Source organism: Stegodyphus dumicola, chromosome 2 (assembly GCF_044657685.1).
Source record: "Stegodyphus dumicola isolate Sdum_Otavi_A_Nest chromosome 2, ASM4465768v1".
NCBI lineage: Eukaryota > Metazoa > Arthropoda > Arachnida > Araneae > Eresidae > Stegodyphus > Stegodyphus dumicola.
In genome coordinates, this window is record NC_140769.1 from 289,750,455 (window position 1) to 289,775,988 (window position 25,534).

General features: G+C 32.5%; 1 protein-coding gene across 17 annotated transcripts in view; it reads right to left on the reverse strand.

Annotated features, from left to right (window-relative positions):
• The window catches only part of LOC146999028 (inositol polyphosphate-5-phosphatase A-like), a 206,397-nt gene that overhangs the window by 56,378 nt on the left and 124,485 nt on the right, over positions 1-25,534 (reverse strand). For 13 of the 17 annotated variants that reach the window (XR_015039914.1, XR_015039915.1, XR_015039913.1 and 10 more), the window contains one exon: positions 457-569. Coding sequence is in view for 14 of the 17 variants with exons in the window: in XM_085812256.1 (XP_085668382.1) it covers positions 457-569 (113 nt within the window). In the remaining 3 variants the exon portion in view is untranslated. Of the gene's footprint in view, positions 1-456; positions 570-10,310; positions 10,361-25,534 lie in introns of all 17 variants that reach the window. The other 4 variants (XM_085812265.1, XM_085812264.1, XM_085812263.1 and 1 more) reach the window with 2 other exon arrangements.

Below are 25,534 nucleotides of genomic sequence, written 5' to 3' on the forward strand. Positions count from 1 at the left end.
ATGACTTCAACTGAAAAACAAGTGTTGTTCATACATTATTCTTTTTGTTTTTAAGTGTGATCCATTACTAATTTAATTTAATGATGATTTAATTTTACACAGTCAAAAAAAAAAAAAAAATCTGAAGATTGATTAGGTGAAAATACAGATAAACTGCTTAGTATTTTTCTGTTACTTGTATTATAATATGGGTAATTCTATTTTCCTGTGTTTTTGCCTCAGATTAAATGATTTTTAGTTAACCATAAGCATGTTCCACAGTATTACCCCAATACACCAAGAGTTTAGTAATTCATAGTCCCCTTGAAATATGTTTGCCAGCTATTTGATCAAAAGAAACTAGAGGGATTAAATTAATGCAGAGTAAGAACCAAAGATTTGTTATGAAAATGCTTTTAATAAAAGCAATATGCAAGGAAAACAAAGAATTTAATAGGAAACATTTTTAAGGCTTACAAAAATAACTGATTATGTTTCTTACTGTATATTTTTCTGGACATCTGATATCTTCATCAAGAAATATCCTTAACTGACCAAAAGGAGACAGCTGTTCACTGGTCATGAGAGCTCTAAAAATACAAATTATATACACTTTAACACTTTCCTGAAAGGAATAAATAAAAAAACTTCTACAACCAATGTAAAAACACTATAACATTTCATTACTTATCAGTATGCAATTACAGATGCTTTAGCAAGAAACTTAGAGAGAACAAAATATTAAATGTGGATAATCTCACCAAAACTGACATCAAAGCAGAATAGCACTGAAGTAATTTAATTTTTATTTAAATATATTATAAACATTTAAACAAAGTGTGTGGTCATGTGGACATCTTTGACAAGGTACATTGTTTTGCTGAAAATCATATTTACCTGCTCTGCTTAACTATCAAATAATTCTAATCCTAGAGGCACAAGAATCCAGTCAGTTAGTTTTCCCACTTTCGATTAACAAAATATATTAAAAGAATGTCTGCATCTGCCTGTTACATTATTATTACATAACAAGTTCTATGAAATACATGATGTTAGAGTGACAACCAATAAAAATGTCCAATGTTCATTCCTCAAATGAGTAATATAACATACATAAATAAAGATTAATTTTTGTAATCAAAGCAAGGTCTCTTCACAAGATTTCTCAGATGAGGTAAGTTTTCAGCTCATTTTATATTACATAAATATAGTTAAGAAATGAACTTTGATCACATCCTTATAGTCACTAAACATACTGAATGCTGATGTTAAGAATATTCTTTACATAGCAGCATCCAGAATGATGCTACAAGCTTGGAACACTCTATATCTTTTAAAAGCACACAATTCATTCAACTCAGAAATTTTATATGCTGAAAATAAATCCTCTATAATTTTCTACCTTCACCTTTCAAGCTACATGTGTGACTCATGAAAGCTGTATTAAATGATGAACAGTCTTTATGGCCGTAAAGGAAGATCATGATATTCAAGGAACCATAAGGAACACACAAAGGCATTCCATAAAATTAAGTTTTTTGAAAATATATTAATGATGAAAAATTTTCAAGCACCGTTTCATTGCTTTATGTAATTAAAAACATTGCTATAAAAAAGGAATTACATGATGGCTTAACTCATTATAAAAATGCTTTAAACTGAAGCATTAAAATTTTTGCCCTTATGATATATTTTATATTTTTATTTATTTATTGTAATTTATTTTTCCACCAATCATGCCGATTCCTCTAGAACATATTTCATGGTGTTAGCTATATTCTGCTGGTTTCTAAGCTGTAGGAAAAAAAGGTAATGAGTGCTAACCCTCCCCAAAACAAAAGGGAACAAAGAAATTCAATCCATTTAAATTATTTTAGTTTTTCTATTCTCCAACTTTTAGCAAAAAAAAAAAAAAAAAAAAAAAAAAAAAAAAAATTTGTATTCCCACATTTCTTCTAAATATTTTACTTCTGAAACATCCAGAATATGTAAAATTTCTCATCTAATATTTATTCAGAAAAATGGTTCAAAGCTAACCAAGACTGTTTTTTTTTTTAAATTATAGCAATGAAAAGTCCAAAAAGCACCAAAACTATAACTCCTCATGCATCTAGGCATCATTGCCTTCATTGAGGCAATTCTGTACTTCTTCAGAAAGAACTGCATCACTGCTGAGACTAAAAGTTAAGGCTGCACTTTTTTATCTAACTTGCATATTATCCCTCGTATATGGTGTTTTTTTTTGGGGGGGGGCAAGCACACTAAAATGAAGCAGACAATCAGTTGAATGACAAAAGGAGACAAAGATACTAAACACAGATACCAAAAACCAGGATTATAATGACCATATGGCAAAACTTTCAAATTGGCCCTTGTGACAGCAGGCACTTTCATGAAAAAAGGATGACAATTTTATACACCAGGTCTGAGCATTCTATGACCCACAGGTCACAGAGCAACCCACTTCAGTTTCAGAACTAAGGTAAAAGGCAAATATGAAACAAACACTTGAAGAATATATAAAAACATTAATTGAAACTAAATAACAATAACATTTTTGTTTGATTACAAAGTTCCAGTCAAGAACACACATTTTTATTTTTAAATTTAAATTGTAGTATAATTTCAAGAAGAAATTGATAAGTTTGGCAGTGCTGTTCTATAATTCTTTGACATCTGAGAACATTAATACTGTTAGCTCAATTCTCCTCATGCACTCTGAGATGTTCAGTAGTCCAAGAATGACTTCAGTAGCGAAAAAAATCGGCATTTTGTTCAACTTATAAATGCAAGCAAATATTTTCACGCACAAAATTTATTTTAAGTAAGAACAGGCAGAGCTTAAACACCAAAAATTCAGATGCTTTTGTTATTAAAATGTTATAAATAAAATTCACTTACGTTTGTTTTTATACGTAAAATTGTAATTTAAATTTTTACGTTTAAAGTTTAAAGCATATTAGAATTATTTTCTCAAACAAACTTATAATTCACCCAAACTGATGGTTTTAAAATGAAAACACCACTGGCCCAAAACATCTTAATACACACATTGTGGTTGATTTTAACCCACAGCCAAAAAAAGGTTGCCAACACCTGCTACACATCATTGCAAGTCAGTTCCACTAAACAGCATTTTGTATAGCACCTTTAATCTTTTGATGTAAAATTTTATGTTTTGAAAATAAGCTTTATCATTTTTGCATATCTACTGCTTCTAAATTTTGTAAATATCTGCAATTAAGATGTTTTTTCATATTAAATCAATAGTTGTCTTCGAATCTTTTTAAATTGCATGGGCCTTTACCAGCATAATAGGCCACAGGATCACTTTGCTCAGTTCTGTCCCGATTTTCATGGAGATCAACCCCCAAGGGTAAGGCCTAAAGATACCCCTCTTTCCTAATCGCTATCGCTAAGCCACTCAACAGGACTTCAGCTCACCATATATTTATAATGTCATTAAGCCACACAAACATCATGCCTCCCAGAGGATTCAAACCCAAACCCAATGAAATATACAGAAGCCAGGACTACTAAATATTATACCGATCAGGGCAGCATAAACCATATCATGATGTGACACTGATGACTTTTATATTTAACAGTTTAAAAATCTGAGCAGAACTTTGTTTCATTCATCATAGAAATCAAACTACAGGATGAACATTGCAAATCAGGGGCAGCTTACTACTGCAACATAAAACACATATCATACAAGGCTTAGAATATATATACTTTGTCAGCATCTGCTCAAGGAACCTGTAATCACTTTACAGACAGACATTTTCATTACAGAAAATTACTAAAATTTTCAAATTAGCCGAACTTCCAAAACTGCGCTGACATGGTATGTCATAATCATCTCAGTAAATTTCTTTTCCTACCTGAGTCACACTATTAATGCCATATTCTTTATAATGAGCGTAAATCTTTACTAACATAATCATAGGGAACAGGGGCATGTAAAGACTTATATTTCACAATTTTTATAAAATTTGTTTCAGAGTTACATTTTAAGTAAAAAATAAAAGCTTAAAACTTTTACTTAAAATAACCTTTTACTTAAAATAAGCCAAAAATTTTTGTTGCACACCAGTTTTATGAAACTGAATATAATTACAACTAAAAGTGTTTAAAAACAACAGATATATTCTTGATTATAAGGAAAAACTCAACCATAAAAATGGGGGGGGGGAAATAGCTTCTACAATCACTTCTACAAAAATAAAGTCATTACTGATCAAATAATAGCAAATTTATTGGAATTTCTCCCTAGTACCAAATCACTCCACATATGTACTCCATCTTTAGAAGATTTGATTATAAACTTTCCATTACCCCAGTCCCATCAGTCTGAAAATCGTTATAATCATATAAATCAGACATTGCCATAGTAGATACTTCAGGCATATATATATTATACCAAACTGTAGCAAAGATACTAGCACAGAAACTCAATATATGACTCAACATCCAGAAAATTATCAACAATGATTACTCAACATAAAAAAGGTATCTCCGGGTTCTCTGCCAGCCACTTCATTAAAGAAAATAGCAAATTTTTGGTTAAATTCTTCACCAAGCATCCATATTCAACAATTAAATGCGACAAGGTCAAAATCATACCCAAACCCTCTCAGAGTTCTCAGAGTTCAAATTACTTTATCTGCATTCTTTACACAACTTTTAATCTAGATTAAAATTTATTTCTATAGTGTTGCTTATTACATATATCCCTTCCTTGAACTTCTGATTTTTGTTATATATTTTACTATCTTCGGATTTTACTGGTTAAGTGCATAGAAGCATTAAACAATATTATTTTTAAAAAATTCTTTTTAAAATAATATTGTTTAATTCTTAATTTTTTTTAGTTAAAATTTCTTTTTTATTTTTAGTTAAAATGCAATCTTGCAGATAGTAAACTATTTACTTTTTAATTATTATTTAACTCTGAATTAGAATTTTCATAAAATTTGAAATTCCCATACATGAAATTCAGATATATTACTGTCGTATTTATAATATGTTATTGGCCATGCTTAGAACATTGCCATCAACAATGTGCAAAATTTGCTGAGTTTTTGAAAATCAAAGTTACAGCAGAATATACCCAATATTTGTCCATCAAATTGCTTTTGCCAATAAAGGTAAAAATATGACATTTGACACATAAACACTTTAAAATTTTGGTAGCAAATAACTTTCCTGTGCTACTGCAACCATATTATTACATAAAACTCTTTTAAATTTAAGGAAAAATAATTATGTAAAAACCTATATAATGTAATTTTTTATTCAAATCCTGGATCGCTACAGTTATATTTAAGAATATTTCACACTTTTCATAATTATAAAAAATAAAATTTTAAATTCAGATACAAAAAATTGAACCAGATTATTTAATTTCCATGTTTGAAATCATATTCAGAGACCATGCACAAACTGAACACAATGTTTACATTTATACATGACGAAGATAATATATAAGTTTATAAAAAGGTTTCTGATGTTAATATTGCATCATCTGAAAAATTCTGCATTGTTCAAATTGAAGTATGTTTTCTTATTATTTTATTACTTCTGATACTGAGTAACCTTGATCAAAGTGGACATGTTCAAATACAATCTTTTCTACTCGCACTGCATAATTCTAGAATGTGCTGGAGGCCCACCAGCGGCCGAGCGGTAAAGTCGCTGAACACTGGTACTTCGATCCGAGGTTCGAATCCTGCGAACGGGCTGGTTGCATGGGTGTTTTCGTGGTTTTCCCCATGTGTAACGTGTATACGAGCCAGTTTCCCTTAGAAAGTCCTGCACGAAGGCATCCCTCCTCTTAGGCAGATAGCCCTCGAGGCTTTGCCATAATTAAATAACCTAACCTAGAATGTGCTGGGCACAATTTTTTTTTTTTTTTTTCAGAACAGTGCTAAGAACAGAGAACCTATAAGTTATTTTTGTCATATTATGCTCATTTATTTTAAAATGGAAAAAAAAAATGCTAATTAGATTGCCAGCAAAATGTGTGCTGTTTCTTATGACACAGTTCCAAGGTAGTTTGAGAACTACAAGCCTGTAAATTTCAGCTCTGAACTATGCAACATTACATGAGAAAGATCATAAGGTTAGCCAAAATAACTCTTTTGGTTAGTAATACCAAAAGGGGACTGCATCCAAAAAAAATTAATGCTTTGTGCATGGAAAGACTACAAAGAAATTATATACTACAAATTGCTGCCACCAAATCAGACGAATTCAGAAAAATACTGCTTCCAAATGGCAGTTTTAATATTAAAAAAAAAATCAATGCAAAGAGCCTAAAAGTGACCAACCTTTCTATCACAACTATGATTGGCCCAACATTTCGATGAATGTCAGACGAAAACATACTGAGCATGGATGAGATGTTTTGTGTCACCCACCCCCATATTCAAGACCTTGCCCTCTTGGATTTGCATCACTTCAGGTTACTTAAAGAATCTCTGAATAGCCTGCAGTTCATTTTTTTTTTTTTTTTTACATTATTTAACAACATGTCAATAACTTCTTTTAAGAATGATCCTAATGATTTTTTAAAATGTAAATTTTTCAGGTGCTTGAGAGATGTCACAGAACCAAAACAAAAATTATAGGGGCAAAAACTCGGAATAAAATGATGCTAAAAAGTTCAATGTAGGTTTCCTATGTTTCTGCTCAGTTTCATTTGTATTTATCATCAGAAAATTTTAGATGACCCAACAGATTAACTGATAAGCATTCTATGCAAATTGTTATAAGTATTATTCAACATAATGCTTTTCAAAAATGAAATTTTATTTACAAAATCTTAGAGAACCCCTGTACTAGAAAACACTGGAAGACTTTAGTATTGACAAACAGCCAACTCGTAGCACTGTTTGAATAATTTTAAAATGAAAAATATTTCTAGTTTGACTTTCATTGTATGAATATTATATCATGATTCTAAAATAATAAAACTTTATAATTAATGAGATCCTCTCAGCATTTGAAAGCTTATCAATTAATTAGATAATTCATTCAGCATACAATATGGATGATAATTGAAAATTAAAGTAGGTTACCCTCTAGTAAACCACAAAAGAATACCACTGAATGACATTTCCGAAGGAAAAAAATCACCTCAAATTATTCTAATATATTTATTAATAAGGCATCTCAAGGCAAATTGACAATGATGCCAAAAATCCCAAATTTTGAAATTAAATATCTTACACAATTTTTGTCATATTGGAAGTTAAGCTTGTGTTTTATTTTTCATAACAGGGATATAAATTTCCTGAATGTAAGAATTACAGGCCCCAGGGAACTGCATAAAAAATACATTTTGTATCATTTGCAAAATTCAATTTTTTGAACAAAAAAGAAAAAAAAAAAGGGTGGGCTAAAGCATGAATATTCATGTTATTTAAAACTTTTTTTGTAACTGGAAGTAGATATCCTTGATTAACAGTTGTGAAAATAAAGGCTGTGTAATCACTTTTCTGGACATGGTTTATACGTGCGTATGTGTTTGTGTACATGTGAGTATTAAATGTTCATTTATCAAGAATAATTTGTCAATTTTTTAATTTTAAAAACCTATTATATTAGTAATGAAACAATCTAATTCTATAACTGCAAAATTAAATATATACAATAAATTAAGAACACATTTACCTTAAGAATTCTTCAACATGCCCCATAGATTCTTTAGTGTTTTTACCTCCAACTTCTTGGCAATGCAAGGTTATAAATTTTGGTTGATAACACTTAACCACTTGAAAAATTTCACTTTGAATGAGCACGTATAACATTAACTTTCTATGCATGCAACAGAAGGAAATAGTATTAGCCTCGAATCCTTTTTTATTCAAAAGGGGAAAATATAACACTGTCTGAACAAAAAATTAATAAATATTAATAAATACTACTAAATTTGCCCCTGGGATCAACTAAGTCTCATATACAATTAAATGAAAGATGACTTTGAAAGTTGAATGCTACAGAAATATTTTAATTCACCTTCAAAATTTTCTCATAGAATTCAAAATTTAATCTTACAAATGAAGTACTTTTTTGGTATTATATTCCCCCCTCCTTTGTTTTAAAACAGCTGATGATTTCATTTTGGTTAGAGCTATTTTAACCTCACTCAAACATGTATAATCTCAAATGTACGAGGGCCATCCAGGAAGTAGATTACGTTTCCGTCTGTGTCCGCTAGGGGCGGGGCTAGCGCGGCCATCTTGGGGTCAGAGCGTTGCGCAGCTCAGTCTGCATCTAGCCATGCTAGTGAGAGGTTCGTGCTGTGCTCCGTTCAGATACTGTGACGGTTTGAAATGTCTGCGTTAATTGAAAATCCCGCGAGCTGCGCTCAGTAATAAGGTTTCTGACTGCAAAAAACTGTAAACCGATAGAAATCTATCGGCAGCTTCGTGAAGTGTATGGGGACAACATTATCACTGAAGGTGGAGTGCGTCAGTGGGTCATAAGATTTCAAAATGGCCGAACCAATGTTCACGACGAAGATCGAAGTGGGAGACCCAGCACAGTGACCGCCGAACTTCTCGAAAAAGTCGATGCTAAAGTCCGTGAAAATCTAAATTTCACAATAACGGAACTTTCTTTGAGTTTTCCACAAATTTCGCGAAGTTTGTTGCACGAAATCATCAGCAAAAAGCTTGGTTACCACAAGTTTTGTGCAAGATGGAAGGCAAGAAGAGGTAACGAAGTGGTTGAAGGCGCAGGCGGCCGAATTTTTCGACGAAGGAATTTCCAAGCTCGTACATCGCTACGATAAATGCCTTAATTTGTATGGTGACTATGTAGAAAAGTAGTATTTGAGTGTGGCTTTCATCTGTATATAATAAAATTTGTTTCCTATACTTTGTTTATTTTTTTATTCCAAAACGTAATCTACTTTCTGGATAGCCCTCGTATCATAATTCTGTGTGCATTACATCAATAATATAATAATTTCATTCACAGACAGAATATAAATATTTAATACATCTTACTCCTAATGTTTCTCGTTTCTCTAGTGGATTTTTTTTTTTTTTATAATTGTTATTCGATTTAAAAGCGCAATTTTTTGTCTTCTAAAATATAAGCTATTATTTGAGGCATTATGCATTTGACATATAAAATTAAATCCTTAGCTGGGTAAACATAAATATTTTCATTACTTTTCTTATTCCAAATTACTCATTTCTACATCAGGCACTTAATATTCAGCCTTAAAGCAGTTCACTCATTTTTACACATCTAATTTATAAATGCTTGAATTAATTTTATTAAAAATATCATTCCATCATTTCTAGACACAATATAAAATTAAGAACGCAAAACAAAATTGTTTTTATATGTGCTTTCAACCAATTTTTAAAAGTTTTCTGTACTTAAAACTCATTACCACGAAAGGGAAAAGGAGATGCAGCAAAATTTGACAGATTGCAAGGACAGATTTAATATTCTAGATAATATTTCATATATCCTCAAGAGAACTTTTGGCAATGTCCAGAATTTGCCAACCATAAAATAATACTACTACAATTCAAGCTTTTTAATGAATTGGATAATACATCACTTTTTTTATATGCCATGATGAAGTATCATCCATGTAGTATATGTCATTTCCATGTCCATATGATTAACAGGGGAAATAATAGACTCAAACTTTTAAAAAGATTGCCTGGCATCACTTGGGGTTCCTTGACTGATACTCTTTTGACCTCATATAAAACTTATGTCAGGCCTGCTTTGGAGTACGGGGAGTGAACTTGCAAGCCACTGCCTCCAGAACCTGTCAAGAAGATATTAACTTGATGCAAAATAAGGCACTCAGGATTATTACTGGTGCAGCTGGTTCCATTCAAATTGCTGCCATAGAGATTCAGACTGACACCGAGTCTTTAAAATTTAGAAGAGAAAAGCAGGTTTTAAAACTCTGTGATAAGTATGAAAGATCGAATTTGAAACATTGGAATAAGTATTCCCCCGCCCCCCAACTGAAAACATACAAATCATTTATCACTTGTGTTGAGGAACTCTGTACCCTATATAACATCATGCCTACTTTACTCCACCCTTTCCAGTTTGGCCTCTCTCTTCCTACTATTAGAGCTCCTACTTATAATCTTGCCATCGGTATGTATTTTGACTCAAGATCCAACAACTTTGTTTAATATCAAATTTATTTCACTTTATAAACACATACATATTAATGCGACTATTTACATGTATAGTATAATGATCAAATGATCCATACATTTTAATGATAAAAAGCATTCAGTATCTCAGTAACGTAACTTAACTGCTGCTTACTTAACTGCTTAGAACAGGAATTTTCCGATCACAATATTCAAATTCAAAAACAAAACTGGTTGCCAGGTTCAAACATAAAAAAAATTACAAAACAAACTATTAAATAATAATAAAATGGAAATGCTAAACTTAACAGGAGTCACAACGTCCTCCTTAAAAACGAGCCTTAAAAGCAATGCAAATTGAAGCAGTGAAAATGTATACATATATAATACACATAAACTTTAACGAATGACATGAAATTGAACTAAGAACTATAAATGTGTGAATATAAATATAACAATACAGAACAATAAACACACAAATAACATTATAATTATCAACGTCTAAGAAAAAGTCAATAGCAGTTCATTAAGTCCATCCGTTCACCAGGCACTACTTGACGACCGTTTTGAATTACCTTTACATCTTCTGGAATTTCACTATCACAAGACCCAAGCATTTCACCCAGGCAGTTTTATGACTTTTAATTCTGACAACTTTACCAAGACTAAATTTTATTGGGCTGTCAGAATTCACATGGCAGATATTGCTTGCTACAGACTGACACGGGGGGGGAGTCCCTATTCTAGAGCAAAACCATGTTTCCCACAAAATTTTCAGCTTGCACTTTTATTATATTCATATTTAAAGTGAAAAAAATTTATAACTGTAAGTAAGGATTTAGCTGCATCTACCAAGAACACAACACCAAAACAGATTTTCAGTATTTAAGAACAATATAATCCTCCTCCTCCTCCCTTTTATTTTTGATTTGATAGTTATATTAAGATCAACCAAAACCTCAACCTCTTAAAAAAAAAAAAAAAAAAAAAAAAAAAAAAAACCCTTCAAATATACATATTATTAAGAACTTATAAATCATCTTTGAATGAAATTATTGAAAAAAATTATTATTTAACATACTTGGAAAAAAAAATTATTTCCTGCAAGATACCAAGCATTTTAAACAGTTTTCCTAACAAGTGAAGCAGAAACACAAGTATTGTTAGACACAGAGACAGTTTGCTACAATTTATTCAAATATATCCATCTCTTAAAAATTACAATAAAAAGGTGGTTTCCATTACAATTAATACAGTCTTGCTGCATTATATGAAAAGATACTTTATGATAATATACACCCATAATGAAATCGCAAATTTGCTATAGACTTTGAAGAGCATTTGTGAATTCAATGCCCACTTACAGCAGAAGTATTTGTGCATTTTAACATTTATTCCAATGATGTCCAGTTTGCTTATTATTTTACATTCTTTTTTTCCCACAGAAGAATGCTCTCCTCATGTACACAGTGATCTGTTTTCCCCTTAAACAGAGATTAAACACAAATTCAGAAGACAAACAACAAAAATCAGCGTTATATTTACAAAATTTCCACAGGACTAGTTTCGATGGTTTTACCGAACCACCATCCTCAGCTGCAAAACCGCAAATGCGGTTTTGCAAACCGCATTTCTTACAAAAGCTTGTCTTGAAGAGAAGCATGTTATCTACGGCTGTTCTCCTCTTTCGGAAACCGCTTTGATAAGGCGATATAATATTATTCTTTTCCAAGAAGTAGACTAGGCGGCTGTTTACCATGTTTTCAAACAGCTTACATATGCAACTCGTAAGGGTTAATTGGCCGATAGCTGGAGGGATTTCTTGGATCTTTCCCTGGCTTAGCAATAGGAATTACAACAGCTCTCCTCCATGCACTGGGAAAATTATGCTCCTTCCACACTTTATTGTAAAGAATGAGAAGGGCAATCAGTGAGTTATAGCACAGATGCTTTAGCATTTCATAATTCACGCCATCAAGACCCGGAGAAGACCTATGTGTCTGCAACAAAGCTCTCCTTAATTCAAGCAAAGTAAAGTCTCTTTTATAAGACTCAGATTTGAAAGAGTTGAATGCGATGGAATTTCTTTCTGAGCGCTGGATAGAAAGAAATGCAGGTGAATAGTTTCTCTTGGAAGAAATGGCAGCAAATGTCTCACCAATAGTATTCGCAATTTCTTCTATGTAGCTAATCACTCAGCCATCTTTTCCCAAAAAGGAAAGTGAGCGGTCTTAACATATTCTGCATGGTTTTTGAACTTTTTCCCAAACCCGCTTACTAGGCATAGAGGATGTTATTGATGACACATATGAAATCCAAGAATTCCTTTGGCTCTGCCTTCTTGCTTTTCATGCATTTGCTTTGGCTCTTTTAAATGCTATGAGGTTTCGCAGAGTAGGATATCTACAAAAAATGGTATACAATTCTCCGAAGTTCCCCCCCCACACACAAAGCATTCCTTTTTTAGGATGCAACCTCCTTCTTGATGTTACTATCATGTAACATTACTGTATAGAGCATTACTTGCATGGGCAAAATTTCTGTATTTAAACTTCTCAAACCATTTTCAAACTGTGTAATCAGAAACAGCCATTTGAACGAAACCTATGCCATAGCAAGATACTAGAATTACAGAAAGTGAGCAGAAAAGACCATATTTAAACATCTCCTTTGATAAAGTTCATTCTTTATCAGCAGTAATAAAATAATTAAAAGAAAATGCACTTGATTTAAAAAACTGCTGAATTTTCCAGATGATACAATATGTAATACCAATATATTACAGTAGCTTCTTCTACAAATTTTACAATGTACTGCATAATTTTTATGAGCTATCTGACCAGCACTTTTTTCCCTTATATAAAATAAATATGAGCATATGACCAAAAGGAATTGGAAGAATTAATACTGATGAGATACTGTTTAGCTAATAGTAGAAAAACACTCCTGTTTAAAAGTAAGCCGTTTGTCAGGTCCTAGTCTCATATACTTGAATGAAGTAAAGGCTTTTAATTATTTGCTATTTTATATATATTTAAAATAATTTTTTTGTTATTATATATATATATATATATATATATACTTAAGGAAATGAGAAGAGAAATTGTAGTTAGCTCGCCAAAAAGTTATCAGGAGCTGTGGCTCCAAGAAAAAGTTCAACACAGTTTTAAAAAAAAAACAATTACATTGAGGGGTGAAAAATTAGGCTACAAGCGAAATAAAATGTAAATTATAAAATACAATTGTTGGATACAAGTTAAAGTCAAAAAATACATTAAATACCTATCGATGTGACAAGTTAAAACATATAAAAAACCAATCGATGCAACAAGTAAAAACAAATAAAAACATATAAAAATTATAAAGTGGAAAATGGTAAATTAGCTCAATTCGAGGTCTAACCTGGCTTTTCAAGGGAAATTTCTGGTTAAACGTCGAACCAAGCTAACCCCATTACGCGTTTCGCCGAAACAGACAATTGAAACTTTAGCGTTACGAAATTTTTAATTAATTAGATAAATTGCCCTAAAAATTTTTTTTAGTCTCAATTCTCTGTTCCAATTTCCCAACGCGTCTGCTCAAAATGACACATTAAGGTGTAAAAAAATGAAAATGCAACTCCGATGTACAACAATAATAAAAATAATAATAAATAGCGGTCTGCTATTAGTCAAAATATACAATAACGTATGGGCTAGACCTGCCATCTTAAAGAATTAAACCTTTATAAATTAGAAATCTGAAATTAAATTTAAATGAAATCTAACAGTGTGGGTCTTGCTAAGACCAAGAAAAAATTTTTTGAAAAAGAAACATAAAAAACAGACCTGTGGTTATGCAGTCTTTTCTATCGTGAAGCATAAACTGAAAGAGGTTGTAACTCCCCTCTGTGTCTTTCAACGCTCTCCTACTTGTCGTGTGACGTAAGAAGGGGTAAACAAAGTCACTGGGCAACAGCCTATGTGATAAGACTGTCCGTTGGTGGGAACTCGCCCCAACAAACTAAAGGGGGGGGGTCGAAAGACTTGGAAAAAGTTCAAAATGGCGTCAGTCAAGTTGTTTTAAAAATAAGAACTGCCTCAAAAAGTGAAAATGGCTAATTCAGCTAAAATTACTTAACATGGCCACAAAAGTAAGAGTAAAATGGAAAAAGCAGTCATTAGTTAATAAAAGTCATAATTCTTCAAGGTAGAGAGCGATCAAGGCCTCAATGAAAAACGAAAAGGCCCGTTTGTTAATAACAGGAGTAGAATTGGCCACATTTTTAATATTTGGTTTCAAAGACATAAGTCCACACAAAACAGACATAAATGAATATGAGAAGAAACATGACCTTTTAGACGCAAAGAACTTGTTACTACTCGATAAAATTATTTTCAAGTGACTGCAAGAAAAAGGTTTATCTTTTAAACAACAAACCTTCTGAACAGTAACTATAGAAGTACTGGGTCTTTCCCAGATTTAGATTGAAGACTCCTTTGACGTACTTACAGTATCCAGCTTATGAGTCTTACAGTTGTCTCATCTAGTCACATTAACTGATGATTATTTCAATTTTCAGGGTGTCATTCACATAAACATTAAAACACAGTCAGACTGACAAAAAAGTTTAAAATACTGCAGTGGTTTGTAAATGTTTACTCAGGTGTGAGAAACGTATGACTGCTATATGCCTAAAAGAGGCATTCCTTTGTAAAGGACATTCTGAAATCACTGGCTTATACAGTACAAAGTCCGTAATCCAGACTCGTCGCGACTTCGGCGATTCTGGATTAGGGGTTTTTCCGGATTATAGATCATCAATTTAAATCTGGTAAGATGGCAAGCAGAAATTATACAATTAAAAATATTAAACCGTAATTTATGAAATAAAGAGCAATTATGATCTAAAGGGTATCAAAATTTACAAAATAGCTTAATATTTATTTGTTTACTTTATTAAACATTTCTTTCAATGTAAGTTGTTTGCTTTGTTTTTTGTGCTAGATGCGCATACGTAAACGCATTACAGGCATAAAGAGAAATTATGATCTAAAGGTTATCTAAATTCACACATACACACACACACACAAAAAAAGAGAGAGAGCTTAATATTTACTTGCTTACTTTGTTATACATTTCTTTCAATGTAAGTTGTTTAAGTTGCTTCATTTTTTGTGCTAAACGCACATGCGTAAAGCATACAAAAAAAAAGTTTGTGGCTTTGAGGTATGGATTATAGATCATTCCGGATAATGGACTTTATACTGTATTTCAGTTACCCTCATAAAGAAAACCATGAAAAACTTGTTCAGTGAGCCCTAATTAAAAATCAGACCTGGGCCAAGTGAGGATATTTTAGTAGCCTTAATCTTTCAGCCATTGGGTAGTCACTCCGTGGGAGATATAAGTATCAAACAACACAGTATATATTTGCTAAGAATTTGCCACATGTAATATGTATTCAGAAATCAAGATGATCAATTTATGTACAGATGCATCTGAAATGTCTAAAGCTGTTCTTTATTTTTTAACAAACACTAATTAGTTAAACATCAGTATTTAAAGCAAACAAGCAATGAGATTGCAGCACTGAAGCATGTAAGTAAAAATTCTGCCTTTACAGGTATAAATAAAAGCTGAATTTTTGAATTACTACTTCCCCCCCCCCCATTATATGCATATGTGTATTAAATGGCAAAAATATAGATAAAATATAAATCTTCATTATTTTTCTTTATAATTTGAAGCATCTCTGTCTTACAATGGGATATAACTCCAAAGTACAATCCATTATCAAAAAAGGAATCTGGCCATTAATTCCATAGCTTTACAATCATATTATTTCCCTATACATTTACAGACTTTTAAGAGTATATCCCTAGTTACAGCAAATTTTTGTCAAAGTGCTCAGGTGAAATAAAATACTTGAAGAGCTGGCCTCCATCAGTACTGCATACAGATGGAAATATATCCAACACAATATTAGAAAGGGATTGCAAAGCCACCTATTTAAAAAATATAGATATGTATTTACATATGTGTAAAATCTGAAAGCATTAATATGAAATAATCATTTTATATTATGCCCAAAGGGACACTTTTTTTATGTTTTGTAAGTTACCTTTATTAAATATCATTTTTTTCACCCTTAACCTGTAAAATTATATTCAACAGCAATATTACAAAAAAATTAAAAAAGAGGATATCGAAAATCAGAGTTTCCGATGCACAGTGTCGCGCGCTGAAGATAAAAACTTTTTTTTCCCCTCCCCGTACAGTGTTGCCATTGCTTGCTTTGAAATCATTGATTTTGTTAATCAGAAATTCATTTAAGTTTTACAAAATAGGAAATGCATACTAATACTAATTCCAAATTCGGGCTTCCAGATGCCCATATTCGAGTGGAGGACTAAATTATTTAAAATTTGATGCCTCTAGGTACCATTGTTTTTTCAGTGCGAGAAACATACATGCATTCATGCAGATTCTTTATTATTTAATTTCCTTATAATGCAGAGCTCTAATATTTGCTGGCAACAATTTGAAAAGTGAAATGCCGTTTAGAGTGAACCAATGCAAAATGGCAACCCTCTGGGCTAAAAAAAAACAAAGAATCTAATTAAAGAATGATCAACTACTGCAAGTTCATGATGTTCATACTTCTAATCTCAAATTTAAGAAGGCATAAGTTTAATTCTAAGTCAAAGCACAATCTAGCAACCTACATATTGTAATGCTTACTCATAAGAAAGATTTTCAGAGATTTCATGCAAACCATCTTGGAAAAATTACTGAGATACTTAATATGGCAAGCATTTAATGAAAAATTTTATCCATTTAATAAACTGTCAGTCTATATTTTACAGTCACAGCCTCTGTGTAATGAAAAAGAATAAATTTCTAGAAGGTTACAACTTAAAATTTCACATTAGCTGATAACTTAGGCACTAATTTTGTGTGAATGAAACACATTTATAATAGCTGTTCTAACCACAGTTTGTGCTAGGCAGTTTGCTACCCAAGTGTAGTCTCTATGGTTCCAAAATTCTGTAACTCAATGCCTCCATAAATTCTATAAATTTTGCCACTCTGCTTCCCATTGCCTCCCCTAAATTCTAAAAATTTTGCTACTCGATGCTTCTCAGAATTCTAAAAATGTTGCTCTCCCCCAGTGCAACCACACAGGTTGCACCTACTCTGGTGGCGGCTCTGGTTCTAACTTATTACACAAATATTTAATTTGGCTGAAGTTAAGATAGGCTCCTCCATAGATATCTCCCAGAAATATGCAGTAACAGATTATTATTTTTGAATAACACTCTCACGTTGATAAAATACAGAACTATTTCAGACAGTTTCCAGAGCACAAACAGCACAGGTTAATTGAAAATGTCTGGATAAACCTGAATATTCATAATCTGCCTCACAGACACCAAAAACCAGCTCATTCTTGCCGTAAGAGGACTGCAACATAATGAAATTTTGCATACTGTTACAGGAAGGTGCAGCATTTTCAATACTTATATGTGACTCACATTACCAAACCCAACTTCCTCTTTACTTTACCAACATTGGTATGGTTAACAACCGAAGAAAATTCTGAACTGACTGATGATTGGAAATTTATTGATAATGTGATGTACAGATTTTTCATGCATACTACTTTTATAGTACATGATTTTGATTTATGTTACTAAATTCAACCGCTGTTACATTAAAAGTCATGCTTCCACGGGCAATGCAACCAGTGCAGTCACACCATAAGCAGATTTTTTTTTTTTTTTTTTTTAATTTAGAAAAGCAACTTGTAGCAAATCTACAGATGGAAAATATTTTTAGAATTTAGAAGAAACACTGCCAGAATTCATGCATAGTAAAATTTATAGAATTTAGAGAAGTGCTGGACAGCAGAATTTAAAGACTCGCAGATACCACACTTGGAGAAAAAATGGTTAGCTTTGATCCTGATAATGCCACTGATATTACAGCCAAAATTTTCCACTGGTAGATATCCCAATACTTGTGGCCAGATAGCGCACTTTAGATAGTATAAAATTGACTGTGACCAAATAGCATAAAATTAATCTGGGAAACAAAAACAAAACAAAATCATAGGATACTTATAATACAGATATTTAAGTCACACTACAGAGCATACCTAAAAACAAGAGATCCTTTTCAGATCACATCAGATAGCCGATTTGTATAATATTTGGTACTAGCAATAATAGCTTAATACTTATGATTAAGAACAGGTACCATATATACCTGCGCATAAGTCGATCCCCCCGACTTTTGAGAAAAATAAATTTGCCACCGCTGATAAACAGCATGCCAATGTACTTGATAAAATTACACTCGCACTTTAGCAAATTTTTGCTTATTTCCATTTTAGCACATGATAAGCACGATGCAGTCGAAACATATCCCAAATCAAAAGGGAAGGTTTCCTTAAAATTACATATGGTTTTTAAAACCATAGATTTTGAAACCAATCAGTCATTAGGGTGTTGTCCATTCAACCATTTTTCTGGAAGCAAACATGAACACATGCTGGAAATGCTGTCAAATGCTGCACAAACAAATTTAATAAAAAACTAATAAATAAAATGGAAAGAATAAATAATTTTTTTTTTCTGTACGAACGATAACGATATATGTATGTGTGTGTGTGATTATGGCAAAGCCTCAAGGGCTATCTGCCTAAAGGGAGGGATGCCTTTCGTGGAGGACTTTCTAAGGGGAACTGGCTCATATACACGTTACACATGGGGAAAACCACGAAAACGCCCATGCAGCCAGCCCATTCACGGGATTCGAACCTCGGACCAAACTACCAGTGTTCAGCGACTTTACCGCTCGGCCGCTGGTGGGCCTAACGATACATGTAATAATCAAGTTTGCTGATGTGTCATCGATCAGTGACGGCAGATCTTCTTTTCTTTTCTTTTTTTTTCTTTTTAAAGGTTTTGCGTATAAGTCGACCCCCTACTTCAAAGTTTGATTTTTTTCCTTAAAATTGTCAACTTATACAGCATTTAAACTAAAAATTACCTTGTCATAGACATTAGTCAAATGTGAAAAGGACAATTTTATTATTTGTCACTCACTGTATTAACAATGGGTGGAGATTATAAAATCATGCAATCTTTTTCAAATTACTTTTTTTACTTATTTATTATGCCATCATAAAAGTGATAAGATGGCATGAAGGATCACAGGAATTACTGTAACAGAAAGTTACAAAAAAACATTTTGATAAACAATATTGTTTGTGCTTGAATGTTCAATTCATTGTTAAAGAAAAAATTAAATCATGAATCATAAATTAATCGTGAAGAATTATGAGTTATCAGTAAAGAAAATTCACTGTCTCTTATAACAGTAATGATAATCTACCTAGAGAATATTTTTAAAAGCTACACTAATTCAAAACCAAGAAACAGGCTCCACATATGCATATTGTGTAAAGATGATCAAATCAAAATAGTTTAGAATTTGTAGAATGAAAGATTATATTTGTTTCTTTCTTACTTAGAGATTACCATTACCCTAAGACAGATTCTGTGCTAATGCTGATAAAGCAAGCAAGCATCTCCAATAAAACCCAAATTTATCTACTCTTCACACAAATTTTTAAAAAATTTTGAAAACTTAAATGATGCCATGGATCTATTATACTCATACCTTTTTAAAAAGACCACAACTGCTAACTATAAGGTATTCAACAATATGTTGACAAACTTAGCATACATCAGATAAATGCTCACAATTAGATTATAAAGCTCATTTTACTTTTTGCCATGAATACACATTTTAAAATGACACTTTTAAGAGCATATACGAAGGCTCCTACCGATATGAAATTGACAATTTTAATTGATAACTATTTTACAAAAGCGTAAAAGCGTAACTGCCAACACTTTTTTTTACTACAAAGATACACTTTTACAGCACACACAAAGGCTCCTACTGATTTGAAATTGACAAGTTTTAATTGATATATATTCTACAAAAGCACAAATTGCTAATGTTTTTTCGTTACAAAGATACAGCAAATATGTAAAAACAATTTTTAAAAAAAGGTATGAGTTTTTTTAAAATAAGAAAAACATTCACTTTATATGGTATAGTAAGCATTTAATAAGTTTAATACTGTCTTCAAAATAAATAATACCTGCAAGGTAACAAAAATCATATTGATTTTTGCCATATCTACTCTTGAAGCTGAATTTTTACTGATTGTCATCAACTAATTAATGTTTTGTTCAAGAGATAAACATAGAATGCATATACATATATATTTTCATTAAAGCATGGTCAGGATTGTTTTATACATTTTGAAATGCTATAACATGAAAATAATTTTTAAGCAAATGCCAAAGTACATTCATTGTATATGGATAATTAATGGGGTAGTAACATATTTATCTCATTTTTCCACTTCCCTTAACCATTATACAATTAAAGCGGATAAAATTCCTCATTTTAAAACTTAGATCCGAGCTGCTTTATTGTGATCAATATGCCCTATAGTAATACAAATAACAGACATTTTTCTTACTATCCTTTCTTTATTATGAAAAAGAGATCCTTGTTACCTTGCATCATGTATAGGGCTGGTGCTGCAGATGATTTAACAAACAGAAAATGGTTATGGAGATAAATAAAAGAAATTTTCATGTCAAAGATACATTTTGCGCTGTATGACCTGTCACCACAGCTGTGGATAAAATCAAACGATGATTAATAGCACCTCTCATTTGATAACTAGTGAGAATGATGAGACACTTAATATTAATACCATTATGGTTTTGAGTCATATATGAAAGACTGGAAGCTCATTATTTTGGTACTACACTGCTGGCCATTAAAATTGCAACATGAGGAAGGAATGATCTGACGAACGTCAAAGGAAGAAGTTGGAATGTGCAAATCATTAGTATTTCAGCACATTTAGACGATGCAGGAGGGAGAAAAGACATCTGAAGCACAGCATAAAAGAAAAGTTATGTAGTGGATTTCTCATTCGGAAAGTGCTTTGTAAGGTTGGAGTTTGCTCAGAATATCATGTTATCCTCGGATAAGAAGAGGAAATGCTTACCTGCAAGTTTCGAAATTCGATAGAGGCAGGATCGTTGCCTGTCAAGAGTGTAGATTATCGTTCTGTGATATCACCGGTTGCACTGGTCGACATCCAACCACTGTCATGCGAATATGGAATCAATAAAGTGCTGAGGATCATACTGAACAGCATGCAGGATCTCAATGCCCTCCCATGACTAATGCCAGAAAGAACAGACATATTGTGAGGTAAGCCCTGCAAAACTGTATGACCACATCACGGACCATTAGTCAGGAAATGGGCAAGTTTGTAGCACGCCCAGTATCAGCTCATAAGGTGCGTTGACGTTATCAGCAGCGTGGACTATCAGGAGGGTGACCATTACTTCGCTTCCTTTGACAAAGTAGCATAGAGACAGACAGCGACAGGTGCACCAAATGACAAAGCTGGCTACAGGAGTGGCACAATGTCACCTTTCCAAATGAGTGCCGGTTCTATGTGCAGTATTTTGATGACCGTATACGTGTCTCGAGGGTCCCAGGAGCCTGCATGTCATCTGCTTGCATTTGATATCGACATAGAGGTTCTGCACCTGGTGTGACGGCTTGGGCAGCCATTTGGTACACGACACGCACATCTCTAGTTCGGATGGATGATAATTTCAATGCAGATGGGTACATTTCTGACTTTTTACGTCCAGTGGTTGTGCCCTATCTTCAAGACCCCTAAACAGTATATTCCATATATTCCTAAGCAATATATAGTAAAGATAATGCAAGACCACATGTTGCATGTCATGTTCGGACCTTCCTCGATACACAGGGTATTTGATTGCTACCCTGGCCTGCACAGTCTCCAGATCTGTCACCCACTGAAAACGTTTGGTCATGGCTAAATGAGAGACTGGCCCACCACCTCTCTCCAGCTAATACAATTGATGAAATGTGGCATAGACATGAAGCAGCATGGAATGAGTTGTCCATTTCTGTATTCTCAGCTCCATGCCTAATGGTTTAAAGGCCGTGTTAGCTGCCCGGTATGGCAGCTGTTTCTACTAAGTTTGCAACCCTGTAAACCTCCAATGTGCGTACATATTTAATCATTTTGTCTTCATACCACACTGTTTACATGCAATCTTTTTTGCATTTGCTTTCCTTCATGGTGTTGCAATTTTAATGGCCAGCATTGCACATTAATTGAATAATCAAAAATTTAGTGTTATTTGTCTGTGCAAGGTTTCATTACTTAAATGCAATGAAAATTAGTTTTTCCTCAAACAACTCATCACTGGAAATGAAAAGTAGACTTTACAATGTTAGTAAAAAAAAAAAAAAAAAAAAAAAAAAGATGGTCAAACCCAAGACGACCAACACAGGTGATCTCAAGGGCTGTTTTGCAGCCAAAGAAAATTCTTTTCTCTCCCTCTCTAGTGACAATAGAAAGAAGTCATATAATACAAGTTGCTCTCCAGCTAAATTTTTATTCCATTAAACACTGCCTATAATCAGAAAAAATGAACAAAGTCACTGAGAGGAAGAGGTCAGTTATTGCCAACAGAATAGGTACTGGAGTTCCACCATGACATAGACAAACTACATATTTGTATGAAGACTTGGCAAAAATTTTTATACTGATGTTTTAGTTCACCCATCATATTAACCCAGATCTTCAGCTTTCAGAGTACTATCTGTATATAGCTCTGCAAAATGCTTTTAATGGTTTAAAATTATCAGATTTAAATTTCTGTAAAAACACTTGAAGTAAATTTTAGGGAAAAGGCAAGAAAATAGAAAAAAAAAAAAAAAAAAAAAAAAAAGGAGGGAAGGAAGTAATCACCAAAAAATTAATTACATTAATCAATTGGGTCAGTGCCATGAATTCTACAAACAAGGTACATTTCAGCAATAAGAAAACTGGACGAAAATCACTGATAAAAATGCTTACAAAATCCATTATGTGTAATACAAAATTTAGAAATTTTAAAAACACTAAAAAATTGGGACAAATATATGTTACAACCTAGCAGCTATGACAAAGCATGTAAAAGACTATCTACCTATAAAAAAAAATAAAAAAAAAAAAAGGAAGAAAGTCATTATGGAGGATTTTTTTTTAAGGAACACTGGCTTGTATTTATGCTTCACCTATGGATAGCCATGAAAACAATTTAGTTTTTTCCAGTACAAAGTAAATTTCATATAGCACATAAAACCCAATCAAAAACCAAACTATTATTAATGTCCTATGGTTTTTTTTCCACACTGTCGTTGATCTGTATTAATAGCACTAAATAGATGGAAATATGTAAAACTCATTAAGTCATTATATATGGACATTTAATCCATGAAACAAAATAAGGACAGAAAAGTCAAAACTCATGGACTGCACTGCATAAAAAAATTCACACTATAGGCTGACTTTTACAGATGATGTCGATTTTAAAACTTAATTTTAAAAGCTTTCATACTTTGGCTGTAGTAGCCGCCCAAGCAGTATACTGGGTATGGGAGTCAACTGCGATACTGAAGAGCCCGGGTTCGAATGCCGGAGAAGGCATGGATGTAAATTGTCTGTCCCCTCATAGGAGGCAATGGTGGCCACCTAATAGGAGCCTCCATAGTAAAATGGTCACCACTTCTGGCCTTAGAAGTCGCCAATGCTGATAAGGCAAGTGCCTGCCATTCGAAGGGGGTAACTTTGGCTGTAGTCACACATTCACACAAAAAAACAGTCTCTAAAAATATATAAACAAATACTACGAAACTCAATAACTAATTCTTGATGCTTATCAGAACAAAAAGAGGAAAAATATTGTGTTAGAAGTATTTATCAGTAAAAGAGCAGTAGAATGTTTATTAAACATTAAACAACACTTTAAAGAAATTTAAGGAATCATCTTTAAAACAGCAAAAGATCTGATCACAGAAATCAAGAAAAATTAAAAGACTGAAATTCTAAAATTATATGCATAAAATCAATGATCCCTTTCAACTTAAATACTACAGTAACCTTATTACAGAATGTACGCAATTCATTCATTGTCTGTCTGGCAGTTTAGTCTCCTATGTGTCATCTTTTAAGTGCCCCAAAATGGTTAATTTCTAGCATTCTAATATGATGAACTAATTACTGATTCAAATTACTTGTTATCCCATACATTCGGTAATAAATATTTTCCATGATTATCATTAATACAATAATTATTTGTTCTATCTCAGATAGAAAAAATAATTTAGAATTGCAGAACAATATAAGAAATTTCACATATTTAACTACAAATATTTTTTGCTCTTTTCAATCTATGCAAAATATATAAATTATTATTTCCAAGTATGATCATTTTAAAATTACAATGCTGTTAAATCCAAATTCTAAAATTATTATGGCCTATGAAACTGCAAAGCTTCACTACATCAAATCTCACACAATTAGCACCAGCTCAAAATTTTTTTTCTTTCCATAAAGCCATTTACATGACACACACTAAGTTCTGCATTCCAATCTGAAATTTATGAACATTATGAACTAATGTTTGTAACTTACATAATTTTAACTCGTATCATAATTTTAATTCCAAAATAAGCATTTTATGTACAGAGTAATAGAAAAGATACAACAGATCAACTTAAAATTGCATGATATGCAAATAATCATGAAAGGCAATAAATTAATAGCAGTACACATATATGCCATTTATGTACCTCAGAAATACTGATTGGAAGCACTGTACATGGGTAGAACAAAGAGCTACTGTTAAGTTTCGGATTTGTGTTTTTCATTGCTCCTGTGCATAGGCAGCTTAAACTAGATCCTGTTAAGAAATATGGCTGCCATAAAAAAGATTTCCAACATTAACGGCTAGAAATCTATGGCATATTGAAACTGAAAACTACCTTTTGAGAAACTAACATTTGTGTTAAGATAGACTATTTGCATAGTGATGCAAACATGAGGAAAAATGGACTCAATGAAGTGAAAAATCACAACAGCTGAATCATATGAAAGACCATGATAATGGACATACTATATGCATAGTTAATTACTGGACAGTACTGCCACAACTCAAGTATTAGAAAAACTTGATGTACTGCAAAGCAACCAGTTACTGCACATATAGTTGAACACTGACATACCACTGGGAAATTTTTGCCAGGTACCCATTACTTCAGAATGCATATCATAGGTCTCTGAGACTGCTATGAGACCCTAGACTATTGCATATGATGGGATCAATGACATATAAAATTTTCATATGAATCCCCTCTGTAGCACCATGATGCCAACCAACGGTAGAACAGGGACAGACAGAGTAAGTCCCACATTACATATCAGAGTACCAATCCATCATCTAGCATTA